The following is a 23,712-nucleotide window of genomic DNA, read 5'->3' as shown; positions in this document are numbered from 1 at the left end:
AAAAAAACATTTAGGGTTCTTTTTATTTGTCTTCTGGTAGCTGAGACATTCAGGTCACATTTTCAAGCTTTTTTCTGCAACCATGAGGGCTAGAGACTTACTTTTGTTTCAGATGAAGCTGAGTCTCTCATATTTCTATGACTCTTGGGGATGGAGCTGTAAGGAAAACAGCAACTATTGTGAGACATGTGTGATAAATCACCAGAGTTGTTGACACTGCAGAGGGGATTTACTTGGTGAGATGTGAGATCAGCGCAAACAGGTTCACAAGATCTGAGTTTTATTTTGGATTTTTTTTTAAAAAACGGGTTGTTTTTTTTCTGGGTAGGAAAAAAGATTTAAAATGATAAAAGGAAATTCATAAAGTGTTTGGTCCTTCAGTTTCCAGACAAAATCAGAGTGTGTTGTAGGTGAGGAGACCTTAATGAAGGATGGAGATCCAACCAGTGGATTTGTCCTCGCTGTCTGTTTGCCCATGGAGTTATTTGTCTTTCTGCTCCCAGTTCACTCTCTTCCTGAGGTGCTGGTCAAACTCCTGGCTGTTAAGTGACACTATCTGCATATGATTAGCCATTAAACTGGGCTGGGAATGATCTGGATGGATGCCAGAGTAGGCTGTGAAAGTCACAAGGGGTGGTGACTTGGGGCAGTGATTCATTCCTAGATCAGCAAAGGAGAGCCTGCTCCTGGCACCAGCTGTTGACCTGTGTTTCCCAAGGATGGAAAGCGAAAGCTAACTCGGCTGTGCTCCCCGGAGGCGCCATAGCTGCCATGAACCCAGCCCTGCGCCGCCTGATGCGTGAGGCTGTTTGTTCGAGCTGCCAGGGCCCCTATAAAAGCCCGGTGACCTTTAAAGGGTGCACGCACAAGTTCTGCCGCTTCTGTGTCACCAGCTTCAAGGGGAAGACAGGCCCAGCCGCGTCCTGCCCCTTGTGCCACCAGGCCCCTGGGCATGAAGAAGTCAAGCCCAAGGGTCACCCGGATAGTGGGGCAGATGAAGCCGAAAAAATCAGTCCGCAAGTGGGCAAAGAGCCTGAGGTGGAGTGGGCATGCGGGGAACACCAGGAGGTTTTGGACCTGTTCTGTGAGGAGGACCAGACCCCCGTCTGCGGGAGCTGCAGGGACTCCATGGCTCACCGCACTCACACCGCGGTTCCCATCGAGGAGGCTGCCCAGGAGTACAAGGTAGGGGACTGCCGTGCCCTGCGCCGCGTCTCTGCTTTCCAGCACAAAGTCTAGGCACTACTTAAGTGAGAGGCCTCCTGACCCACATGCCTGCCCTACGCTGCTGCCAGCCCTCGGGAGGGACACTGCAGCCCGGCGCTAACTCCCGGGAGCCAGGAAACAGCTGTGCCTGCGACATACTCTACGCTGCCTCCCCTAAGTGCGCTCCCATCCGCCCTGTGCCCACCTTTTCCCTGGTGCTTCCATTGCTGTGTGCCTGGCTGCGGGTTACCATATGTCCAGGCTTTCCCAGACGTGATCTTTTTTTTTTGATCCTCCACCCTCTGTCCAGGTGGGTTTTCCAAGTAAGAGGCAATGTCCTGGATTTTTGCAGAGCAGACGTTGCAGCTCAAAGAGCTGTCTCTGGGCCCTGATTGGTCCCTCCCCTGCAGCCCCAGCTGCTGGATCCGACCCACCAGGCCCCCTGGCTCCTAGCCCTGGGGAAGGGGTCCCATAGGGAGGCGATGACTGATGGGCTGGCACTGTGTCCCGGGCTTGCTCCAGCCACCCTACCACGGTGACAAGGAGCGACATTGCACCCCCACCTCGAGTGTGAGGCCACAGGTACCCCCTCCAACACACCCCAAGTATCCCCTCCAGGTACACACACTCCCCTCCAGCATCCCCATCCACCACATACAGATAACCCCTCCAGCACCCCCTAAATATCCCCTCCAGCTCCTCCTCACCCCTCCAGTTCTCCCTCCCCTGTCCCCTCCAGTTCCCTCCCTCGCCCCCAAGCAGTGTCCTCTTTTGGGAACCTGAAATATGGAACTCTACTGTGTGATCATAGAGCAGAGCCAGAGGGGACACTGGATATCTAGTCTGACCGCCTGTGCATCACAGGCCACCAACAGCTCCCAGCACCCTCACACTAAACCCATCAACCAAAATTTGATCAAGGTATTACAGCCACTGGTGCCAATTAGGAGGTCTGCAGGGGTGAAAGCCCCCTCCCAATGCTTTTGCACTCGTTCAAAGTTTCATAGTCCGTGAAGTCGGAGGGTGGAGCATGGCCACTTTTAAGCCCTGATCCTGTATGAAATCAGTACAGCTGCTACTGGAGCAGTCCACAGATTTTCTCTGGCTGAGTGGTCACAGGGCCATTGACATTTGACCCAGCTGCGCCTGCATAAAGGGTAAGAGAGAGAGGAGACTGATACACTGTACCCCAAAGCAGCATGCTGTGAACCCCTCATTCACCATTTCTGTATGGCTGTAATCGTTCATATTAAGCATGCCATGTAAGCGATTTTATGAAAGGTCATAATCTGCAAAAACCCACTCTGTTGTCAAAATATGCATATTGCTAGTATGTAGCCAGTTATAAGATTTTGCTGTTATTTCAATATGTTATAAGCTTGCTAGTAACAGCACAAGAGGCATCCCCCGCCCAGAAGGGGCCAGTAGCCATCAGCCAACAAAGGAGTTGTAAACAAAGGGTTTACAAAACAATGACCTTTGCACAAGACAATAGAGATTGCTCAATTCTATGACTCACTCATACAGGAGGGATTGAGCAACCTTGTGGCTCAACAGCAGAGTCCAACCAGCCATGCGGGGCTACGATCTCCTGGCCACATGGTCAGAAGATATAAAAGAAGGAACACAGGCCACGCCAAGCCTTGTCCTGTCTCCTCCCCCATCCATGCTGACAGCCGCAGGAACACTGGAAGACTTAGGCCTTGTCTACACTAGCACGTATGCCAGCAACCTTTTTGTCACTCAAGTTGTGAAAAAGACACACCCTTCTGAGCGACATATGTTTTGCCGTCTTAAGTGCTTGTGTAGATAACACTATATCGGTGGGTGTCTCCCACCAACATAGCTACCACTGCTCATTTATGTGGTTTTATCATGTCACAGCGTGGCTACACACGCGCTCTTACAGCAGCACAGCTGTACCGATACGACTGTGGTACTGTCAGTTTTAAGTGTAGACTAGCAGTAAGAGACTGGACCCAGGCTTGAGAGAAGCCTGTATACTGAGAACTGGAACATCCACGTGGGGTGAGAAAACTGCTTAATCTAGATACTTCCTAGTGTTGAAAGTTTAAGATCTAGTTTATCTTTATTTCCTTTGGTAACTATCTCAGATATTTTATGTCTAACCCTTATGCTTACTCAAAGTCCACTTTTCTGTAGCTAATAAACCTGTTCTATATTCTTAACTAAAACAGTGTGTTTCTGTGAAGTGTTTGAAAAATCCCTATTCTGTTAACAAGTGTTGGTGTGTCTTCTCCACGCTGAGGGAGAGGCAAACCGGGTGATGAATTTACTGGTCAGACTTCTGACCAGGGCAGGACAGGGCAACTTCAACGTGCAAGGCAGGGAACTGGGGCTGATTGGCTGGGGCCTTTCTTTGTGAGATTCATGAGGCTCTGAAAACATTTGTGGAATTTAGCTGGGCATAAGACTCCACCTACTGTTTGGGTGAGTGATAACACCACCTGGAGGGGTTCGCTGTTTGTCTCTAGCAAAGTAGTGTGGGGGAGTTCCAGTTCCAGATGGCAACCCCGGGGGACCTGCCACAGAGATTCTCCAGCCAAGCGAGACTTGGCATCCCTGCGCGGGGCACAAGTGGAGACCGGCACAAGGTTCCTGACTCAAGGTGGGGTGAGGACAAGAATTTGGCCCCCCCTCAAGAATTTCTGAATTGGCACCCCTGATTTCAACCCTCAGGAAACTAAGTTATTGTGTACCACAGGTAGAGAATAGGAGGGACTGAGGTTCAGCAATACCAAGGTCAATGCAATGGCCAGGACTTGATTAACTGAGATACACCCAGATGATCCTGGCAAGCAACCCTGGCCGCATGCTGCAGAGGAAGGTGATGTTGGCTGCGAAAGCGAGATATTGTATAATATTAAAATAAACTAGTTAATTCATGCACCAATTTCTCTATGCAAAGGCTTATATTGTGAGGGTGGAAATTGTGGTGTTTTGTGTGTGTGTGCATGTACATTATCATTGCACACACATTCTGCTGATGCAAAGAGTATAAGGATGGAAATTGTGGTGTTTTGTATGTGTGTGCATGTGCAAAACAACTGCACACACATTCTTCTGATGCAATGCTTTTGCACTTCACCGTCGCAAATTTTGCTCCCAAATAATTACAAACATCTGAGGTTATAGAAATCTGCATCTCAGGTTATTATCACCAGTGTCTGAGGCTCTAGAAGTCTGCATCACAGCTCCTTTAGGGCATCTAGGCGCATCACGTAGAGCAGATGCAGCTGCTTATTTCCCCTTTACGCTCTTGATTTTGATGGGTTTAATACTATGCTGTGCTGTTGGCTTGTGTGGTGATTCTCTGATTTAAGGAGCGCTCACTAGGTGTGTTTTTCTTGTCAGAGGAAACTGCAGACAGCGGTGGAGCACCTGAAAAAGCAGTCGGAGGAGGCTCTGAAGCTGAAATACCAGGAGGGGAAGAGGACAACTGACTGGAAGGCAGGGCCATGGTTTTAACCATTCACAGGCAGGATTTCCAGAGGTTCTGGCAGATGTCTGCAAGGAGGCTGCATCCCTTTGGGATTAGCCATGATGGCAGATGGAGTGCCTGATTTTTTGGTGGGGTTTAGCATTCCTGGCTCCCACGTGGCTGAGTGCCCAGCACTTCTGGGAATCAACCGCCCTAAGTCACTTGGGAGAGAAAAGGCAGAGTCCCTGTAAAGCAGCACGTTCTTATTCTCCAGGTTCTGCTGCCATGGTGTGGCCATTTGATGTCATTGCTCTCCAGTTAATGCCTCATATACGAATCTCTCCCCCCCTCCCCCCCGCAATAGGTCTGACTATGGCCAGATACCAATATTATTTATATGTATTCTGATAACGCCCATGATCAAGGCAACATAGTGCTAGGTAATCTCCAGACAAGGGGTTCTCAAGGTCTCTTCCAGCTCTATGTTCTTATGATTTTCTGATAAGAGAAAGCCCCTGTCCCAGAGAGCTTAAAATCTAAATAGACAAAGGGTGGGAGTTGATGCAAAAGCACAGAGATTTTCCCAAGGTCACCCAACGGGTCGGCGGTTGAGCAGGGAATAGAATCTGGCTGCCCTGAGCCCCAGTTCAGCATCTGATAAGGACACAAGACAGGGAGGGAGCTCCTGAGTCATTGAATCCAGCCTTCTGTTATCACAAACCACCCCATCGTAGCATCCTGTTCGTAAACTTATTAAGCTCCATCTGCAAACCTGTTAGGTTGTTTGCCTTTCTGTTTTAGAGCCTTGCTCCTCTGATGGTTAGGAACCTCTGCCTCTCAGCCACTAGGCCCAGCGGTTCGTGTCATGCATCCCATACTGACCAGAAATGCCGATGCAACTGCATCTCCGGTGTTGATTTTTTTTTTTTTTTAAGTAAAAATACTGGTAGCTGAAAACCTGTTTGTCAATCAAAAGAAGGGAAGTGTCAAGCGCCAAGGAGCAAGTGTCACTGTGTGGTGAGAAGGGGCTGTTTCTGGAGTGAATCTCTTCAAGGGAAGCTAATTGACTCTAGATGGGAAAAAAAAGGCCTAGGTGTTGTGTAAAGAGGTGGAATCCCTGATTGGTGTATAGTTTGGAGCAGGTTAAAACTGTACAGCGTGGAGAGAGGAGGAAGACAGCCACATTTGGAGTATTATGTCCAGTTTTGGGGCCCCCACTACAGGAAGGATGTGAACGAACTGGAGAGAGTCCAGCGGAAGGCAACGAAAATGGTAGGGGGCTGGGGCACATGACTTGTGAGAGAGGCTGAGGGAACTAGGCTTGTTTAGCCTGTGGAAGAGAAGAGTGAGGGGGGATTTGATAGCAGCCTTTAACTACCTGAAGGGGGGTTCCAGGGAGGATGGAGCTAGGCTGTTCTCAGTGGTGGCAGATGACAGAACAAGGAGCAATGGTCCAAGTTGCAGTGGGGGAGGCCTAGGTTGGATGTTAGGAAAAGGTTTTTCACTAGGCGGGTGGTGAAGCACTGGAAAGGGTTATCTAGGGAGGTGGTGGAATCTCCATCTTTAGAGGTTTAAGGTGTGGCTTGACAAATTCCTGGCTGGGATGATTTAGTTGGGGTTGGTCCTGCTTTGAGAAGGGCATTGGACTAGATACCTCCTGAGGTCCCTTCCAACCCTCATCTTCTATGATTCTATGAAATCCCATAACATTTCTAAGTTCTGTGTTTGCCCAGTGCCTGGTGCACGACTAGGACTCCTATGCACTGTGATAATCCAAATACATAGGCTATAGGACTTTAATGTGTGATGTCTATCCCAGGGCAGAAGACAAGCACAACTTGTGTCCACCACTGAATCCACACCAGGACCTTGATTACTGCTCCGTGGAAAGGCTTTAAATAAACATTGCTGGTTAGCAATTCAGGAGATCCAACCAGGCTCAGGGGCCCCTGTGTGGTCTAGTGTCTAGAACTCTGAACTGAGGCTCAGGAAAACAGGTTTCCATTCCTGGCTCTGCCACTGTCCTGCTGGGTGACCTTGGCCTATCACCGCCCCCTCTGTGCCTCAGTTTCCCCATCTGTAAAACGGGGATAATGATACTGCCCTCCTTTGTAAAAAGAAATCTTCTGATGCAAATTGCTAAATAATACCACCTGGCTCTTATATAGCACTTTTCATCTATAGATCTCAAAGATAAGAGCTACATTTTACACTGTCCACACGCTGTGTAAGAGAACTAACCATCTAAATAGTCAAACTACACAAAAGGTGGGCGAGGAAACAGAGGCAGAGGTGAAATGATTTGGTGGCAGTCGCATAGCAGCTCAGTAGGACAAGGAACAAAACCTAGTTCCAGGACTACAGTAGGCCACAGTGCATCTCTGCCCTCTTTACATTTATCCCCACCCTAAACTGGCTGATATTTTTCTGTTGTCGTTTTCAATTTTTTTTACCTTTAACAAAGGAGAAGACGCGCTACCAGAAAATGCGAATCGAGACCGAATTTGAGAAGCTGCATGAGTTCCTGGATAAGGAAGAGGAGCTGCTGCTGCGGAAACTGAGGAAGGAGAAGAAGGAGACTCTGCAGAAGCTGCATAAGAATATAATTAAACTCTCAGAACAGAGCGCCTCTCTGCAGAAGCTGACCAAGGAGATAGAGGAGAAGTGTCAGCAACCGGCTGCCCAGTTGCTGAAGGTGAGAAATTCCTCCACTACCCCCAATCCATGCTGAATTAAAAGCTTTCACATCACCAGCACTGGAGCCACAGCACCAGCACTTTGTAGCAAAGACCAGGACCAAGGTCTTCTTTGGCAGTAGTGCAGGCGAATGAAGAAGGATTTTTTTTTAGGTTAAAGCAATGGCATAGGACTCACAAACCCTGGGCTCAGTTTCCTGCTCTCAGATCTCCTGTGTGACCTGGGGCAAGTTACTTAATTGCCTCTCTTTGTAAAATGGAGTTAATACCAATACAACTCCCCTGGTGTTTGTGACAGTAAGTTCTGTGAGTGTAATCCTCTGCTGGGGAGAATCGGCGTTTCCTTGTTATCCGTGGAGCTGTGCTGATTTTCACCAGCTGAGGCCCTCATTCATTAATATTTATGAGGTGATCCGACACCAGGGTGATGGGCGTCCTTCTCAGTGGTTCTCACTCTGTTTACCATTGTGGGCTGCATATGCAGCTCTCTCCGTGTGTTATGGAGGCTGCATCCATACAGTATATAGACTATCTGGACAGCTACAAAAAAAAAAAAAAAGGGTTTCGTATTTGTTTTATGACAGCAATACGATTCAAATCGTTGTCGCACCTTTCATTTCCACACTGGCAAAGGTCTCCCACTGTTAAAATGAACTGATTTACTGTAAGGGTGGCACAGCGTGGTGCATTGCCCCTCTTGCCTCTGTGCTGCTGCTGGCGGGGCGGCGCAGCTGGGCTGAGCGCCCGGAAAGCGTGGCTGCGGAACCGGTCTGCAAAGATGAGGAGCCCTGCCTGGTATGAGGAGACTCCCCCAACTGGGGACTGCCCCTCATGCGCCCAGCCCCCAGTCAGGGACTGTTCCCCCAGCATCCATCTCCCCCCCACCCACATGCCTGCCCTGCAGAGATAGGGTGCCCTGTCTAGGCCAGAACAGCTCCCCTCAGGGACTGCCCCTCATGCACCCTGAGCCAGGACTGCCCCCCATCATTCAGACCCCCGCAACAACACTGGGTTGGCACACGTGAAGAGACAGGGTGCCCTGTCCAGGACAGAACAGTTCCCCGCCCAGGGACTGCTGCCTCCAGCATCCAGCCCCCTATCTAGGAACTGCCCCCCAGCAGCTCCCAGCACCAGCCCCCAGCCACCACAAGGACTACCTCTCAGAACTCATCCCCTGCCATCCAGAGACTGTGTGTCCCAGTATCTAGCCCCCCATCCAGGGACAGCCCCCAGCCACCAGTCCCCTCTCCTAGAGTCCTGCATCCCCCTCTCCTAGCCCCCTGCACTCCCTCCCCTTGCCCCTGCTCCCTGCACCCGCTGGTCTCCTACCTCAGCTGCATGTAGTTCAGCTTGCTGCTGCGGTCACAGTGTGGGGAGCCTGCACCACCCCATTTTTACACCCTCGCGCCAGCTCTGCACCCAGGGGAGGTGCTCCTCCCCCCCTCCCCAGTTACGGCCCTGAGCATGTCACATGGGTTGCAGCTGTGTGCTGATTGGGCTGCAATCGGCCCGCGGGTTGAGTACCACTGTTCTATACAAACCTGATGCGTGCTTTCTATTCCACTCACGAGCTGTATATAGAGTGCTTAACTCCCAATGGGCCTTAACCACTTACCTAGAAGTTACACATTTTCTGCATAGGAACAGAAGGAACAGAGAAGGGAAGATGGGAGGCTGGTGTCCCTGAAGAGGCAGAGTTAAGGTTATTTGGGAGCCTTTAACAATGCATTTCCAAACTCTCAGTTGTGTGGGTGCAGGGGCAGAGTTAAGGTTATTTGGGAGTCTTTAACAATGCATTTCCACATTCTCAGATGTGTGGGTGGTCAGAAGAATATAGAATGCAAAGTTATCATCGAGTTTTACAGTTCAGGGAAGGCTCCATTTTATGAGGCAAAAAGTGTGAAAAATCAGTGAATAGTGTTTTCCTTCTGTCACTGCAGAATGTGAATTCCTCTTTCTATTTTCTCCTTTTAGGATGTAAAAGACACATTGACCAGGTACTTTTTGCATTGACCTCTGTTAGAAATTTTACATAAATGTGTGTCCTGAGCCCGGGAGTAATAACTGGTCCATGTTCTTCTCAGGAGTGAAAATATTCAAGTGCAGGAACCTGAAGCTGTGTTTACTGAACTGAAGAACGTATACAAGATTCCTAACATTGATATTATTGAAATGCTAAGGAAATTTAAAGGTAAGTGAGGACTTGATACTATATTCAGCGCCCCAGATGTTTCATGATCCTTGTACCATGGCATATGCCATGGAATTCAACCCTTAATCTCAGAATTGTTCTCCGGACTATCAGTTTCCATTTTTTTAAAAATAGTTCACGATTAGCAAGAAAATATCATAAATGCAATGAGAGGGTAAACTGATTTTTGCCTGAGCCTGCAGACAGCCTGAGTCAATATCTCTGAAAGTAGCGAATTGCTCTTATTCATCTCAAAGGAGTGTTGACTCTGAAGCCTAATGGTGGTGCTAAAAGAGGAGACATTAACTGTTCCACAGCCAAGCATTTCACACAGAAACATGCAGCTATTGTTAGATTGCTTATCCTACAATGCCAAACTGCTTCCCATTGCTTAAAGACCCAACTTCCAAAGCTTTCAGCTCCCTCTTCTGAACACCTTCTGTGATGCAGTCATTGGAGCAGAGATCTGCAGCCATTGGAACCTGAAAAGTGCTGCTCTTCATATGTTAAGACAATTCTCATGTAGGACCCCATTTAAAGCCCACTGAAGTAAATAGGGACTCTTCCCACTGGCTTTGGATGAGGCCTCAAGATGATTTGGTCTAAGTAAGGTAATACAGGACAAGAGAAAGGAAGGAGCTGTATCCTCATTTTTACAGAGGGGAAGCTGAGATGCAGAGTTTAAGTGACTCACCAATGTCACGCAAGCAGTCTGTGCTAGATCTGTAAATTGAACCCAGATCTGCTGGCTCCCAGTCTAGTGCCTTATCCACAAACAAACCCTCACAACCCGGTTTAGCTTTCATAACTCCTGTTCTATGTAGCTGAAATATTGACGGGGGGGTGTAATTTAATTTCCCTTTAATCACAATGACCAATCCTTGCCCCTGCCAGTGACGCTGTGACATTTTCTCTCTCTTTTTCCCCAGTGAATGTGACTCTAGACCCGGACACGGCTCACCCCAACCTTGTCCTGTCTGAGGACATGAAAAGCGTGACACACGGGGACATGCGTCAGAAGCTGCCCAGTAATCCCGAGAGATTTGATCCTTATATCATGGTGCTGGGCTCCAGGAGGGTCACGTCGGGGAGTTGTTACTGGGAGGTGGAGGTGGGAGACAAGATGGAGTGGGATGTGGGGGTGTGTAGAGAATCTGTGGGCAGAAAGGGACAGGTTATATTGTCTCCTAGCAATGGATTCTGGAGAGTTTGGTTGAGGAATGGAGATAAGTACAAGGCCTTGACCTCCAACCCAATCGCCCTCACTGTCAGCGTGCGGCCCACCCGGGTGGGGGTTTTCCTAGACTACAAGGCGGGCGAGATCTCATTTTACAATGTGACTGACAAGACCCTTCTGTACTCATACAGTGCTGCCTTCTACGGAGCACTGCGTCCTTTCTTCAGCCCCGGCCTCCATCGGGGAGGTGAAAACGCAGCTCCGCTGACAATCGGCCTAGCTGCAGAGCAGGCCTGAGCTCCTATAGGCACCAAGGACACAGAAAGACATGCAAGGAGCACTGAGTCAAAAATCTCACCCCTCTATGAACTGATTTTTTTTTTTTAAATCAAAATTTTGAATTTTTCATTACAATTTCAAAAGCAGCTCCAGTAATCAATTATTTGTGGGGCTCCTCTTTTTTTTTTGTTAGTGCCCAACTGGTGCTGCTTTAACAGAGCCTGATTGTTTCCAGAGGGAGGGTAGATCCGCATACAAGTCCCTTTCCTGGTGTCTGAATTGGGGCATTCAAAATCAAGGGTGTGGAAATTTTAGGCACTGATCCTATAAACACTTAAGCACATGCTTGACTTTGTGCATGTAGGCATTGACTTTAGTGAGTGGTGCGGGTAACTTCAATGGGACCGCATCCATGCATAAAGATAAAAAGCCTGCATTTGTAAGGACAGGGACTTAGACTACTAACACTGAATGATAAGCTAATGATAGTGAATGATGCTAGGAAAACGCCACACAGTAACCTTCAAATATTCATTTTTCTTGATTCTGCTGCTGAAGAGACAAAAACACAAAAGCTACCTTTAATGAAATAACCTTAGTGTATGAAGCTGCCTTTGCTATGAAGCTGCCACATCCCACAAGGTTTTGAAAGGCAGCTGCAGATGTATCTAACTTCAGAGCCTAAAACTAGATCTGATCAAAAATAAAAGTAATTCAAGCATTTTCCAAAACTGATTCCCATTACGTTTCAGTGGGAGTTGTGTGGTTAAATCCCTACTGTGCTTTAAAAAAATCTCAAATATTGTTTTCTAGGTGTAAAAGCTTGTTCAGCACTGAAATTTAAGTTGCCTCACTTAAATGTATGTAAATCTTCCACCGATTAAAATTTGCAGCACTCAGGTTCTAGAGTAACAGCATACCGATTAACAGTCTGCACCTCTGAAACCAACAGACAATAGAAAGACTGCGATTGTCTTTGACACCCATTGACTTCAATAGGGTTTGGTACAGACCTCAAAATTGTAGTTCACCCGGGACTTGAGCAACAATTTTTGTGTGTGTATACTTCCGAAATATTTAAAATGATGAACTGGCAATGGGCAAAATACACCACAGTTAAGATTGCGGTTAAATTGTGGTTCAGTGTTGGATTTTGTGAAATGAATCAATGAAAAATAAAATGCATAAATTATTAACACTATGCATCTTCCATGATCAAAACATTTTTATTTGGGCGTCTTGGGGGTTCTATGCCCAGATCTGGGAGGACAGTGAGGTCTAGTGGGTTAGAGCAGTGAGAGGCAGGGCTGGGAGTCAGGATTCCTGGGTTCTCTTTCCACCTGTGCCACTGACCCCTCTGTAATCTGGGTCCCTTGCTCACTCTGGGACAGTTTTCTGGCCCCTTTCGAAGGGGATGACTGTTTCTGTGTATTTTTGGTTTAAAACTTGTAGAAAAGGAGAGAGGGGAAAAGACCAGGGAAACCTATACATTATTTCTGTGTCTCAAGCGGGAAGAGCTCTATCCCCCCAAGTAGTCTCATCACAGCCAGACACGTCTCTCATTCCAGATACACCCAGGCTGCACCCTCTGCCAGCCCCATGCCCCTCCAGCTCTGGAAGGATTTAGAGATAAATCTTGGACACTTCCACAAATGTGATGAAAGAATCTCCCCTTGCAGGCCCTTCCTGCCAGCTGAGTTCCTATCTGAGCGGGATCCTTAAGGGGACCCACATCAGCCTCCCCCATCTTGCTTTAGGAGGCGATGGATAGAAGGGTACTGCAGAAGGAGGCAGTGAGTCTTTAAGGCCTGGCTTGGCAAAGCCCTGGCTGGGATGATTTAGTTGGGGTTGGTCCCGCTTTGAGCAGGGAGTTGGACTAGATGACCTCCTGAGGTCCCTTCCAACCCCAATATCCTATAATTCTGTGGGACCAGGGATTGTCTGAGGAATCCTGAAAAGGGCCGGGGAACTGACGGGAACCTGGCGCGAGGGTGGCTGGGAGGCCTGAATCACATTTGTCACTGGCCCAGTTTACCAGCGTCCACCAAACAGGATTGCTCTGACACCAATTAAATTGAGGTGAAAACAGATTTAGGACGAGGTCTGCGTGGGAAGTTAAGGAGAGAATCCTGGAGAACAGCATCCACCCAGGGCTTTAATGCCCTTTAAATTCTCACCCTTAGTTGATCTGGCCTGATTTCCCACGCAGGAAACTCCCTAGTTAAATGAGTGCAATTTCTGTATGGGGAGCCAGCCGGGGGAATGTCTCTCGTTTTTTCATTTCACTACAGTAGTTGCTACCACAAGAGGGCTCTGCTTATTGCTGCATAAAGGGGCAGGCAGGGAAACAGCTCCTGTCTTTTTAGTTCTCTGTCCGCTGAAACAAACTTCCTTCCTGTTCCTGGGTCAGATCAGATGTTGCTGTTCCAGGAGCCCGCTCACCAGGCTCATCAGTTGCTGCTAGGGTGACCAGAGAGCAAATGTGAAAAATCAGCACAGAGAGATGGGGGGCAATAGGCGCTTATATAAGACAAAGCCCTGAATATCAGGACTGTCTCTGTAAAATCAGGACATCTGGTCACCCTAGTTGCTGCTCCCCAGCCGGGTCTGTGCAGGAAGAAACCTTCACCAAAGCCCCCTCTGTGCCCAGCAGAGGGGGGCTTTCTCCAGTGGCTGGAACCAGGGGCCGACACCAACTCCTGAACCGGAGAATGCAGGTGAGGGGAGACCTGGGGGAACATGCTGGGGCTGGGCAGGAAAGTGACTCTGCACAAATGCCCACCCGGCATCTGCTCCCATATTAATGCACTGGAGGAAGGGCTGGGAATGCAATGAACAGCAAGTACGATGCTGCCCTCAGCTGTGGTCAAGATCCAGTCCAGGGGTAAAAATGGCGAGGCATGCCAAGCAGTTAAGAGAGGAGGGAGAAAAAGCATTGGGGGGCTATGAACAGGGCCCCAAATATCCATCCTCTTTCCTCTTAGGGGTGGAGTTGTCAGGAAGGAAAGGGGTAATAATTAGCACTGGAGAGAGGAAAGGTATGTAAATATGATTGAATCATCTCTGCATCCAGAGGGGGCAAACAGAGGAAGGAGGAGCACGGAGATCTCTTCTTTATTTTAAAACTCTGACCCTCTTCTCAACCCCTCCATCCCCTCCTCCCAGGCAAGCTGGGGGGTCCCTTCCAACTCCACAATGATGGGTAAATCTCCCCAGTCTTAACATTCTGACCGGGAAACGTGTCGGCTTCGTCAGATGCGCCAGGTCTAAAGCAACTTGGTGTCTTTGTCCGAATGTTTCCAAACAACCAGCTTCCTTGTGAATAACGCGACACCTCCAGAAAGACCTGTGTGAGCCCCTGGGAAGGATTGGGGCCCTTGGCGTTTCTGTAATCTGAGCAAACTGATTTGGTGGCTCTAGCGAGGGGCTCCTGAATATTAAGTTTGGGGTGAATGTTTGTGCTTCCAAAAAGCCAGTTCCTGTCTCTGCCTGGTCCCTGCGCTACTGGGGGAATGTGCTGCCCTGGGGAACAATGTGAGGGGGGGTCCCCCAAAGCAGCTGTTTTGATTCTGCTCTTTTCTAGGGTTTGGTTCTGAGATTTTTTTATTGGGAGGGTTTAAAAATATCCTGGTGGAAGGGGCCAAGTCTGCACTGTAATGTTGGGAAAAGTGTCACCTCATTGCAGAGTGTAGTGTCTGTCTCCCTGGAAAGAGGCGGGGGGTGGGGATCATGGTGTGAAATGGACTTACGCCCCTTCTGAAGCCTTCCCAATTGCCCTTCTCCTCCTGACAGGCTGCAGAATAACATCCACATTTCGGTCGAGATCATCCCTGTCCTCCTGGAGACCGGGAAGAGAAATGGCGTCAGCACAGCTGGTCCAGGCTGCAGCACAGCTCATGGAGGTAGGGGGATTTTCAAGGAGCTGCTGAAGGGTTTGTGCTGGAGAGGGAGGGGGGCAGGAAATACACAGAAGGAGGGAAAGGGAGGTGGGGACAGGGTGTGACAAACCTGCTGGGACAAACCTGCTGGGTTTTCTTAAAATTGAGGGGAACTTCTACTTCCCCCCATCTGTGGAACAAGAAACAAGTCACTTGGCCTGGCACTGAAAAATATATTGGAATCCTGCTAGCCACAGCCCTACCGTGACTAGCCAGAAAGTTGATGAAGTGATGGGGGGGACCTCCAAATGAGACCAGGCAAGAGATCCCATCTCCCCACATTCAACTGTTGAGTATGGGAGGAATTCCCACGGTTCATGGACTGTGCTTATGGGCTCCATGTCTAGCATCTGTCTCTATCTAGTTGAAGTGCGATAAAGTCTGAAGCCATTACCCTACCCCCACTCTCTGAGCTTTCAGTCACACCCCTCCATGAATAATGCCCATGCAGCCTCTGCTACGGCTCCGTTTCACAGTGGGCAGCAGCAAAGTGAGTTTCTGATCAGTTTCACAAATCTCCAGGAAGCACTGAAGAGCAGCTTGGAATTGACCAGGAGAGATGGCTCCGGAGCTGCCTCTCTGTAGGCTAGAGAAGGCCACGCAGCATCTTTTTTAACTCCCGGACCGGTTGGGAAGAGCATTAATTTTCATAAGCTCTTGACTGCTGCAGAAATTTCTGCCACTGCCCAGGGAAAGTTCCTTGTTCTCTGAAACCCTTCTGTATACTAGGGAAGTTTGGCTGGACCATGATGGCAATGTTGGAAGCCTCGTTACATCTTGTCCGGGCCTTTAACAAGATTTTTAACTGCTCTACTTTCAGATCAACCTCTCACTATTGTGCATGTGGGTCTGGGCCGTCTGATAAATGTCTGCACCATAGCACAGACCTCTTCCACTTGAGCTAAAGAAATATTGCCATTGGCTGATGGCAGTAATAGTCTGTTACATTCTCATGGGCCAGCCACTAACTGGTGGCCGTAGTAGTCAGTAGAAAGGTGAATCTAATCTATTGAACAGAAGAGATGGAGCAGATAGAAATTCAGGTAATGCTGGTGACTTTCTTAACTGCTCACAGGCTCTGTAGGGCAACTCTGAAACTGATGAGGTTTCGTTCAGTTTTCTGCTGCTCCTGGGGAAGCTCTGAACACCACAGAGGGGCCAAAGCTGCCTGTCTGTCGGGAGAAAACACTGCAACATCAGAGCCCCATTAGAAACCATCCTCTGAGCCAGATAGGCCAGGAACGTCTTGTCATCTGCGATGAGATCTTTAATTCTGAAGGCATGCCGCTCGCCAGGGAAAGTGTTCTGCTCTCTGTGACGGAGGGGGATTTTTCCAGCCCTGCCTGTGACTGAATTGGGGTTGTTGCTGAGGCAGCAGGTTTTAAGTGGGAGACACGTGGTGGTGGTGTTACAGATGCCAGTGATGTTCGAGGAGGTGGCCGTGTATTTCACTGAGGAGGAGTGGGATTTGCTGAACCTGGATCAGCGAACCTTCTACAGGGACGTCATGCAGGAGAACTATGAGACTGTGACCTCGCTGGGTAAGGATTCCTGTGCCCTTGGGTGTCAGAAACCTGGGGAGTCCCTCTGAAGTACCCATGGCTTCTACTCAGGGTTCTTCCCTAGTTCCTTAAATGTCAGTGGGATCAGCCCCAGAACCCATGTGTGTGAGAGAGTGTCCCCTCCACGCCCCTCCTGTGGGTTAATGAGGATCGAGGCTCGAAAATCCTCCTTTGCTCTCATCCAGTCCCTCCACTGTGGGAAATGCAGGGTTGTGTCTATTTCGGTGCCCAATCCTAGTTTTAAATGTCTGGAGCAATGGGGCGTCTACCCCTGCCCCGCTGAGACAGTTCCCCATACTGCTATATCTCATTGCCAGGGAATTTCTCCAGGTTCTTCCTTCTTCACACCCCCGTCTGTATTTCTCTAGTTGGAAATAGATTCATACCCCCCCAACACCCATTTGTGGTATTACTAATTTCTTCCCCTTCCTGACTTATTAATAACCTTTGTCCTCTTCCTCCCCCATCTCCCAGGACACCTTTCCCCTGGTAACTTTAATCACTCCTATGTCCCTTTAACCCTTTGGGCTGTGTAGACAGCTTGAGTCCCAAACTGCCCTCAGCAGAGCCTGCCTCAAACCCTCTCCTGAGTTTGGCTCTAGTTATAACATTGAAACCTGAGCCTGAGTCTCCCCCGCAGCATGGCCATTCCTGGTGCTTCCCCCAGAACCTCCATCCCCAGTTCTCTCTCCACAGAGGGCCGCTTCCACTTCCCTTAGCTCCCCCCCTGGATATAACAAACTGCCCCAATCCTAGTGGTGGAGCAAGATCCAGCCAGCAGGATCCCAGCACCTGCTTCTATGCAGAGTCAGCAGCACATTCTTGCCTTCCCCCCTCACAGGCTGTGCAAACTCATCCTTTCTCTCACTCTTCCCTTCAGCCACAGCTTCCCTGGAATTGCCTTGTTCGCTTGCCTCATGTTTTCCCGCCTGGGTTTATTTAACCTTTGCATCTTTCAGCCAGCCCCTTCTGAGGGACTCTCCTTTTCCTCCTCGACTTTAGATTCTCTAGGGCAGGGGCCGTGGGGTTAGCCTGTTCTGCACTTACCGCCAAGGATCCAGGACTCCTGAAACATTAGCACAGTACAACATCGCACAGAAAAACGTGATGCAACGTCAGGGAAGGTTGCTCCCATCAATAAAGTAAACCATGTCAACAGTGAGGAAATGCAAAGCTAGGGATCGAAAGGTTGCAAAGTGAAATGCTCTCAAGTTGGGAAATGCATGGGCAGTGTTCATTCTGGCCAATTTAATGCAGTCCCCTTGTGATGTGCATTACAATACAGCCTTTAACATATAAGTGACTTGCCCAGCAACACACAGGAACTCTGGCAAAGGCAGGGACAGAATTCCACATCTCCAGGGTAGCGTTTGACTGCCCTAGTCACAAAACCATGCGTTGTCCTCCTGCAGTCTCCTGCCTCATTGACGTCAAACCTTCCCACCTCTGCAATACATGAGGCAGGAGTCCTGCAGGCACCATTCCTTCACTACAAAACTAAGATTCATTCCCGGAGCAGATCTGGCCTGTGCACCAAATGAACCCGGGGTCCTGTATAAATACATTAATGTAGGATCATGTAACTAAAGACAGTATCATAATGCATATACACAAGGTGGGCAAATTAAGGTTTCATGGACTTTGTTCATTCTTAGCATTTCCTGGCTCGAGAGTACTTGAATTTGTGACTTTTTAATCCTTTTAATCCTTAATTTTTGTATTTCCTAATACAAATTTCCTAATTTTTTCCTATTTCGTAATTTTTTAGGCTTTAGTTTATTGATGAGAGGCACCTTCACTAATGTTAAACTAAGTTTGTTTAATTTTGAATTTTCTGATGATTTTCTTTTTATTAAAAAAACTATCTAGGCTTGGAAGGATTAGATTTTTATCAGTAAATGCTGGCAAATGTTGATTTCACTGTACACCCAAACTGACCAAAAAATCATCCATAGGAGATAGGCAAAGTAAGAAAAATTCTGCTTGAGAATTTTCATTTGATCTGAGAATTACTTTGTATATTTTGACATGCTGATGATGACAATTTGTGTTTTAACAACTATAAAGCTTTAATTGTTTGAATTTCAACATCTGTTGTCATTAAATAATTATTGTCTGACCCTCGCATTGTCTGTTGCCAACACAATTTCTGGCAATTGTGAAAATTTAAATTGATAGGACTGAAAAATATAGGCTTAAAAATAAACAGTAGCATTATCCTTTGACATTAGATATAGATATGGAAAAAATCCTACCAAGCCTACTAATGTGTTATTTAAATAATAAAGAAATGCACACATTTATTGTCTTTGATGTTTCATGTTGGCATTATCTTTGTACAGCTCATATTTCATCACTCGGTGCCATGTTGAGCAATAGATTCAAAGTGATTAAATAAAACTGTATTCAATATTATTTTTTTACTGCAACGTCTAAATGACTTGCCTCAAAAACAAATCAAAGCAAACGAAGGAAAAAAGAAAACGGAGCGGGGACTCGTATCTATAACTTCCCACTTTAAGAGGTAACCTTTTAGAAAGTCATAGCCCGGGTGGTAAGAAGCATGTAACAAGGTACATGAGAAAGAGCTGTACACTTTTTATCTTATTTTCATGTAACTCTTTTCTTGAGGAGGGTAACAAACAATTGCCCTCTGAGAAGAAAGAGTGTAACTTACCAAGGCATCAGATCAGAAAGTCATCCTGAGCCAGCCTGCTTTCCTTATGGGTCCTCCTGGGAACCCTTCTTTGTAATAAAGTTATGGTAGTTCCTTGAGCATTCTGACATCTAATCCTCCCCCTGCCCCCAACGTCTGCATTCGGTGACACTTCTGTTCAGTCCCAGCTTTCCTAGAACTGTCTCACCATCTCTAAGCCCATCTCTGTCAGTAAGTAAGTAGAGACAGGACGCCCGCCCCTGTGACTGGAATCTCCACTTTCTGGGACAGAGAGCTGCCTTTGCTGCATTTTAGGAACCTTTTTTTGATGAGTGTCTGGCTTGAAGACTTGTTCCTAGCCTGAGACCTGCTTCTCTAAGGGAGGTTGCTCTTCCTGTGATCTAGAGCCACAGCTGCTGGCAGTGGGGTGGCTAAGCGGGAGCCCCATTGGTACAAGAGATGAGGTTGCTGGCTCTGTTGGAGTCCTGCCCCTTTGTAACTCTCTTCCCCTGTTAGCCTGCAATACCCCTAAGCCATTCAGGGCAGTCTGCAAGGCCTGTGGTTTCTCCCCAGCCCATAAGGAGATGGGGAGGTTAGGTAATAGTGGAGGGACACACTGAAAGGGATTCTGTCCTGGTTGGTAGGTTATTAAACAGAAACCCCCTCCTCCTCCTCTAAATATTTGGCTCTGTTTGTTCAAAACAAAGATCACTTGTGGAGGAATATTTAACTGAGCGTCCTGTGGCTTGGAGCACCTGGAATGATGTTTGAAGGATTTTCCTGTTTTGAAAGGGCTAGCACGTACATCTGAATATTTGTTACCCGAATTCATAATTCACCCTGTCTTCCCTGGAGCAGGATTTCTGATTTCCAAACCTGACATGATCTCTCGGCTGGAACAAGGGGATGAGCCGTGGGTCCCAGATCTCCAGGACTCTGAGGAAAGGGAGATCCTAAAAGGTGCCCGCTCAGGTGAGGATTTGGCTAACTTGACTTGTAAACCATCCATCTGGGAAGGAAAAGCTGGATTCCCACAGAGATCCTGGGAGCTACTCCAGTTCTCCCTGTCTCACCCAGATTGAGATTGCCCAATAGGTGTTGTGTTCTCATGTCAGACAGCACTCATGGCTTCCCACCCATCCTGACACCTGGCAATATCTCCCTTGTGGCTAGCTGTTCTGATGGGATGTGGATGCAGAACTGATCTCATATTTTCCATCTCTCATCTGGGGAAGAGTTTAGGGGGATTTTTATCCTAATATTTCAATTTCCCTCACCAGCTATTTTGGCTTGTTCCACCCTTTCCCCTGCCATAGGAAATGACTCGTGCCTGGATTCTCTCCCTTTCCCAGCAGATGATGGGTCAGTGAGTGAGAAGGAGGAGGAAAAACCTCATTGGAAACATCCTAAACAAGTGGACTTGCACGGGATGCTATTTGGAAGATCCATAGGGGATTCTCCTGCACAGAGAGAAGGCTGTGGGAATCAGATTGGATCAAGGAGGCAGAAGGAAAACCACTCAGGGAAGGGACAGGGTAAATCCACTCCCCGAGAGGGTGCTTCAAGTGATCTCAACAAAACCACGGCTCAGCAGACCGGAGAGACGCAAAAAATATGCCCGGACTGCGGGAAAATGTTCAGTTGCATCTCCCACCTCACTAGGCACCAGAGAACCCACACGGGGGAGAGACCCTTTAAATGCCCGGACTGTGGGAAGACCTTTGGTCAGAGCTCGCACCTGATGGTACATCAGAGGATCCACACGGGGCAGAAACCCTTCAAGTGCGATGAATGCGAGAAAAGCTTCAACAGCAGCACGCGCCTCGTTAGACATCAGAGATGCCATACGAAGAAGAAACTCTATAAATTCCCCTTGTTGGCTGGAGTGAATAACGCATTTCCCAATTCTATGAGTATCCAGCTGCCTATTTGTGGGGTCAGGGGGCAGCTGCAGGTGCCCCTGGGTTGCTCAGTGAATCTTTGGCTCTGCCTCCCGTAGCAAACCTCAGACAGAGGAGGAGATTCCTTGACCAGCTCCTCCTTCCTGCTATGCCGCCCGGCCCCTCTGCCTCTTGCCAGCCAGGTGAGGGTAGGGGAAGAAAGAACCCAGTTCCAATAGAAACTCTCCTCCGTAGACTGAAATCCCCTTCCACTAACCACTTCCTTGAGCTAAGCCACCTTTCCCACGCTAGAGACCGGTCTCTACACCATCCACTGGGACCTGGAGTGGGTCTCCCCCATTTGTTGGAGCTGTTTCTTGTGGAGGGGATGTCCCAGAGGCCCCTCCCTTGGCGACTTAAGGAGGAAACCAGGGAGATCAAATGTTGGAGGACTAAGGCTCATAGACTAGAAGGTCGGAAGGTAGCATCATGATTTAGTCTGACCTTGTACTTATGGCAAGCCACAGGCTCTTCTCTCTGAATTCAGAGTTGCAGCTCTAACCACTTTGCCATTTCTGATCAGTTAAGACCACGTCAGAGCAAAGTGAACTAAAAGGGCAACTAACGAATAACCTGGGGCTCTACCTAGCTGGGAATCTTCAAGAGAAAATTGAAAGTCAACTTTAAAGTCATCCTCTTTGTGTACTTTGGAGTTTGCAACACACTGAATTGGGGGGGAGAAGGGGCAAAGTGACTTTAGCTTATATTTCTTGCTGTTTGTCAGAAGCTGGGAATGGGTGATGAGATGGATCACTTGATGATTTCCTGTTCTGTTCATTCCCTCTGAAGCACCTGGTACTGGCCATTGTCGGAAGACAGGATGCTGGGCTAAATGGACAATTGGTCTGGCCCAGCATGACCGTTCTTATGTCTTAGTGGAAATACCTAAGTTATTTCAATAAGAGCAATTATTCCAATGCTTCTGAATATCTACACTTAGAATGACTGACTGCTGGTCACAGTCACTGACCGCCAAAACTTCTCATTGGCATCTTGGAGGACTATGGCTTTCAAAAACTAGGATACAACGAAGCTCTGGCTGTGAGAACATGTCGGTCTCAGGGGAGTCGGTGAATGAGGTTCTTGTTTCTTTGGTGTACAGGGCCTATTTCAGGTGACACTTTGTTCCCTCTCCCAGAACCATCCTGATGTCCCTTTTGTCATAGAATCAAAGAGTTGGAAGGGACCTCAGGAGGTATCTAGTCCAACCCCCTGCTCAAAGCAGGACTAACCTCAGCTAAATAATCCCAGCGATGGTTTTGTCAAGCCACAGCTTAAAAACCTCTAAAGATGGAGATTCCACCATCTCCCTAGGTAACCCATTCCAGTGCTTCACCACCCTCCTAGTGAAAAACTTTTTCCTAATGTCCAACCTAGACCTCCCCCACTGCAACTTGAGACCATTGATCCTTGTTCTGTCATCTGCCACCACCGAGAACTGCCTAGCTCCATTCTCCCTGGAACCCCCTTTCAGGGTAGTTAAAGGCTGCTATCAAATCCCCCCCTCCTTCTTCTCTTCTGTAGACTAAACAAACCTAGTTCCTTCAGCCTCTTCTCATAAGGCTTGTGCTCCAGCCCCCTAATAATTTTTGTTGCCCTCCGCTGGACTCTCTCCAACTTGTCCACATCTTTTCTGTACTGGGGGGCCCAAAACTGGACACAATACTCCAAATGTGGCCTCACCAATGCCGAATAGAGGGGAATAATCACTTCCCGCGATCTGCTGGCAATGCTCCTACTAATACAACCCAATATGCTATTAGTCTTCTTGGCTATGTGGGCACACTGCTGACTCATATCCAGTTTCTTATCCACTATTACCCCCAGGGCATTTTCTGCAGAACTGCTGCCTAACTCATCGGTCCCCAGTCTGTAGCTGTGCATGAGATTCTTTCTTCCTAAGTGCAGGACTCTGCACTTGTCCATGTTGAACCTTATCAGATTTCTTTTGGCCCAATCCTCCAGTTTGTTTAGGTCCTTCTGTATCCTATCCCTATCTTCCAGGGTATCTACCACTCCCTCTAGCTTAGTGTCATCCGCAAACTTGCTGAGGGTGCAATCTACCCCATCCTCCAGATCATTAATGAAGATGTTGAGCAAAACTGGTCCCAGGACCGACCCCTGGGGTACTCCGCTTGTGACCGGCTGCCAGCTAGACATGGAGCCATTTATCACTATTCGTTGAGCCCTATGCTCTAGCCAGTTCTCTATCCATTTTATAGTCCATTCATCCAACCCATACTTCTTTGTCATGCCTCAATTATTTTTTGGGGGTGAATAAAATTTGCATATTTACAAACTGTCTGCAGTCTGATTTACCCTCCTCCCCCCCGCCTTCTTCCCTCTTCACTTGTATACGCTGCTGCTCACACTAATGGGTGAGAGGAACCTGGGCTGCCCATAATCATGATGTAACTCCTGGAATTTACATCTAGCCTATGTGCATGTCTCTGTTCACATGCTGGGTTTACCTTCATTGTGCCAATTCTTCCCCCAACATCTCAAATACAGTACAGTGCTGTGTTAAACATAAACTACTAAAAATAAAGGGCAAGCAGCATTTTTTCTTCTGCGTAGTAATGTTTTGAAGCTGTATTAGGTCAATGTAAACTTTTGAAAGAGCAA

The 23,712-nt window shown here is 48.0% G+C and overlaps 2 protein-coding genes across 5 annotated transcripts; both read left to right on the top strand.

The window, feature by feature from the left end:
- Positions 1-771: 771 nt before the first annotated feature.
- On the top strand, positions 772-11,009 carry LOC137142563 (E3 ubiquitin-protein ligase TRIM21-like). Its single transcript, XM_067531969.1, has 6 exons — positions 772-1,185; positions 4,582-4,677; positions 7,113-7,343; positions 9,319-9,341; positions 9,429-9,535; positions 10,465-11,009. Exons 1-6 carry the CDS (start codon positions 772-774, stop codon positions 11,007-11,009), a joined length of 1,416 nt encoding a protein of 471 aa, XP_067388070.1.
- Positions 11,010-13,445: 2,436 nt separating this feature from the next.
- On the top strand, positions 13,446-23,364 carry LOC137142543 (zinc finger protein 92 homolog). Of its 4 annotated transcripts, none has more exons than XM_067531959.1 (5): positions 13,446-13,708; positions 14,784-14,893; positions 16,344-16,470; positions 20,006-20,119; positions 20,503-23,364. In XM_067531959.1, the coding sequence occupies exons 2-5, from the start codon at positions 14,849-14,851 to the stop codon at positions 21,144-21,146; spliced, it is 930 nt and encodes a 309-aa protein (XP_067388060.1). In that variant the 5' UTR covers positions 13,446-13,708; positions 14,784-14,848; the 3' UTR covers positions 21,147-23,364. The 4 variants fall into 4 exon arrangements, with proteins under 4 accessions (XP_067388060.1, XP_067388059.1, XP_067388058.1 ...); XM_067531958.1 differs by having other exon boundaries at positions 20,500-23,364; XM_067531957.1 differs by having other exon boundaries at positions 20,464-23,364.
- The last annotated feature ends 348 nt before the right edge of the window (positions 23,365-23,712 follow it).

The sequence above is a fragment of the Emydura macquarii genome, unplaced genomic scaffold, assembly GCF_026122565.2.
Source record: "Emydura macquarii macquarii isolate MOO-44397 ecotype Brisbane River unplaced genomic scaffold, CSIRO-AGI_Emac_v2 contig_3231, whole genome shotgun sequence".
NCBI classification, from domain to species: domain Eukaryota; kingdom Metazoa; phylum Chordata; order Testudines; family Chelidae; genus Emydura; species Emydura macquarii.
This window is presented reverse-complemented; position numbering and strand designations above follow the sequence as displayed.

Coding starts and splice junctions, on each gene's coding strand:
- LOC137142563 (XM_067531969.1), top strand. CDS start 772: ATGAACCCAGCCCTGCGCCGCCTGATGCGTGAGGCTGTTTGTTCGAGC. Junction 7,344..9,318: donor CGGCTGCCCAGTTGCTGAAG/GTGAGAAATTCC, acceptor TTCTCCTTTTAG/GATGTAAAAGACACATTGAC. Junction 9,342..9,428: donor GTAAAAGACACATTGACCAG/GTACTTTTTGCA, acceptor TGTTCTTCTCAG/GAGTGAAAATATTCAAGTGC.
- LOC137142543 (XM_067531957.1), top strand. CDS start 14,849: ATGGCGTCAGCACAGCTGGTCCAGGCTGCAGCACAGCTCATGGAG. Junction 14,894..16,343: donor CTGCAGCACAGCTCATGGAG/GTAGGGGGATTT, acceptor GTGGTGTTACAG/ATGCCAGTGATGTTCGAGGA. Junction 20,120..20,463: donor CCTAAAAGGTGCCCGCTCAG/GTGAGGATTTGG, acceptor CCCCTGCCATAG/GAAATGACTCGTGCCTGGAT.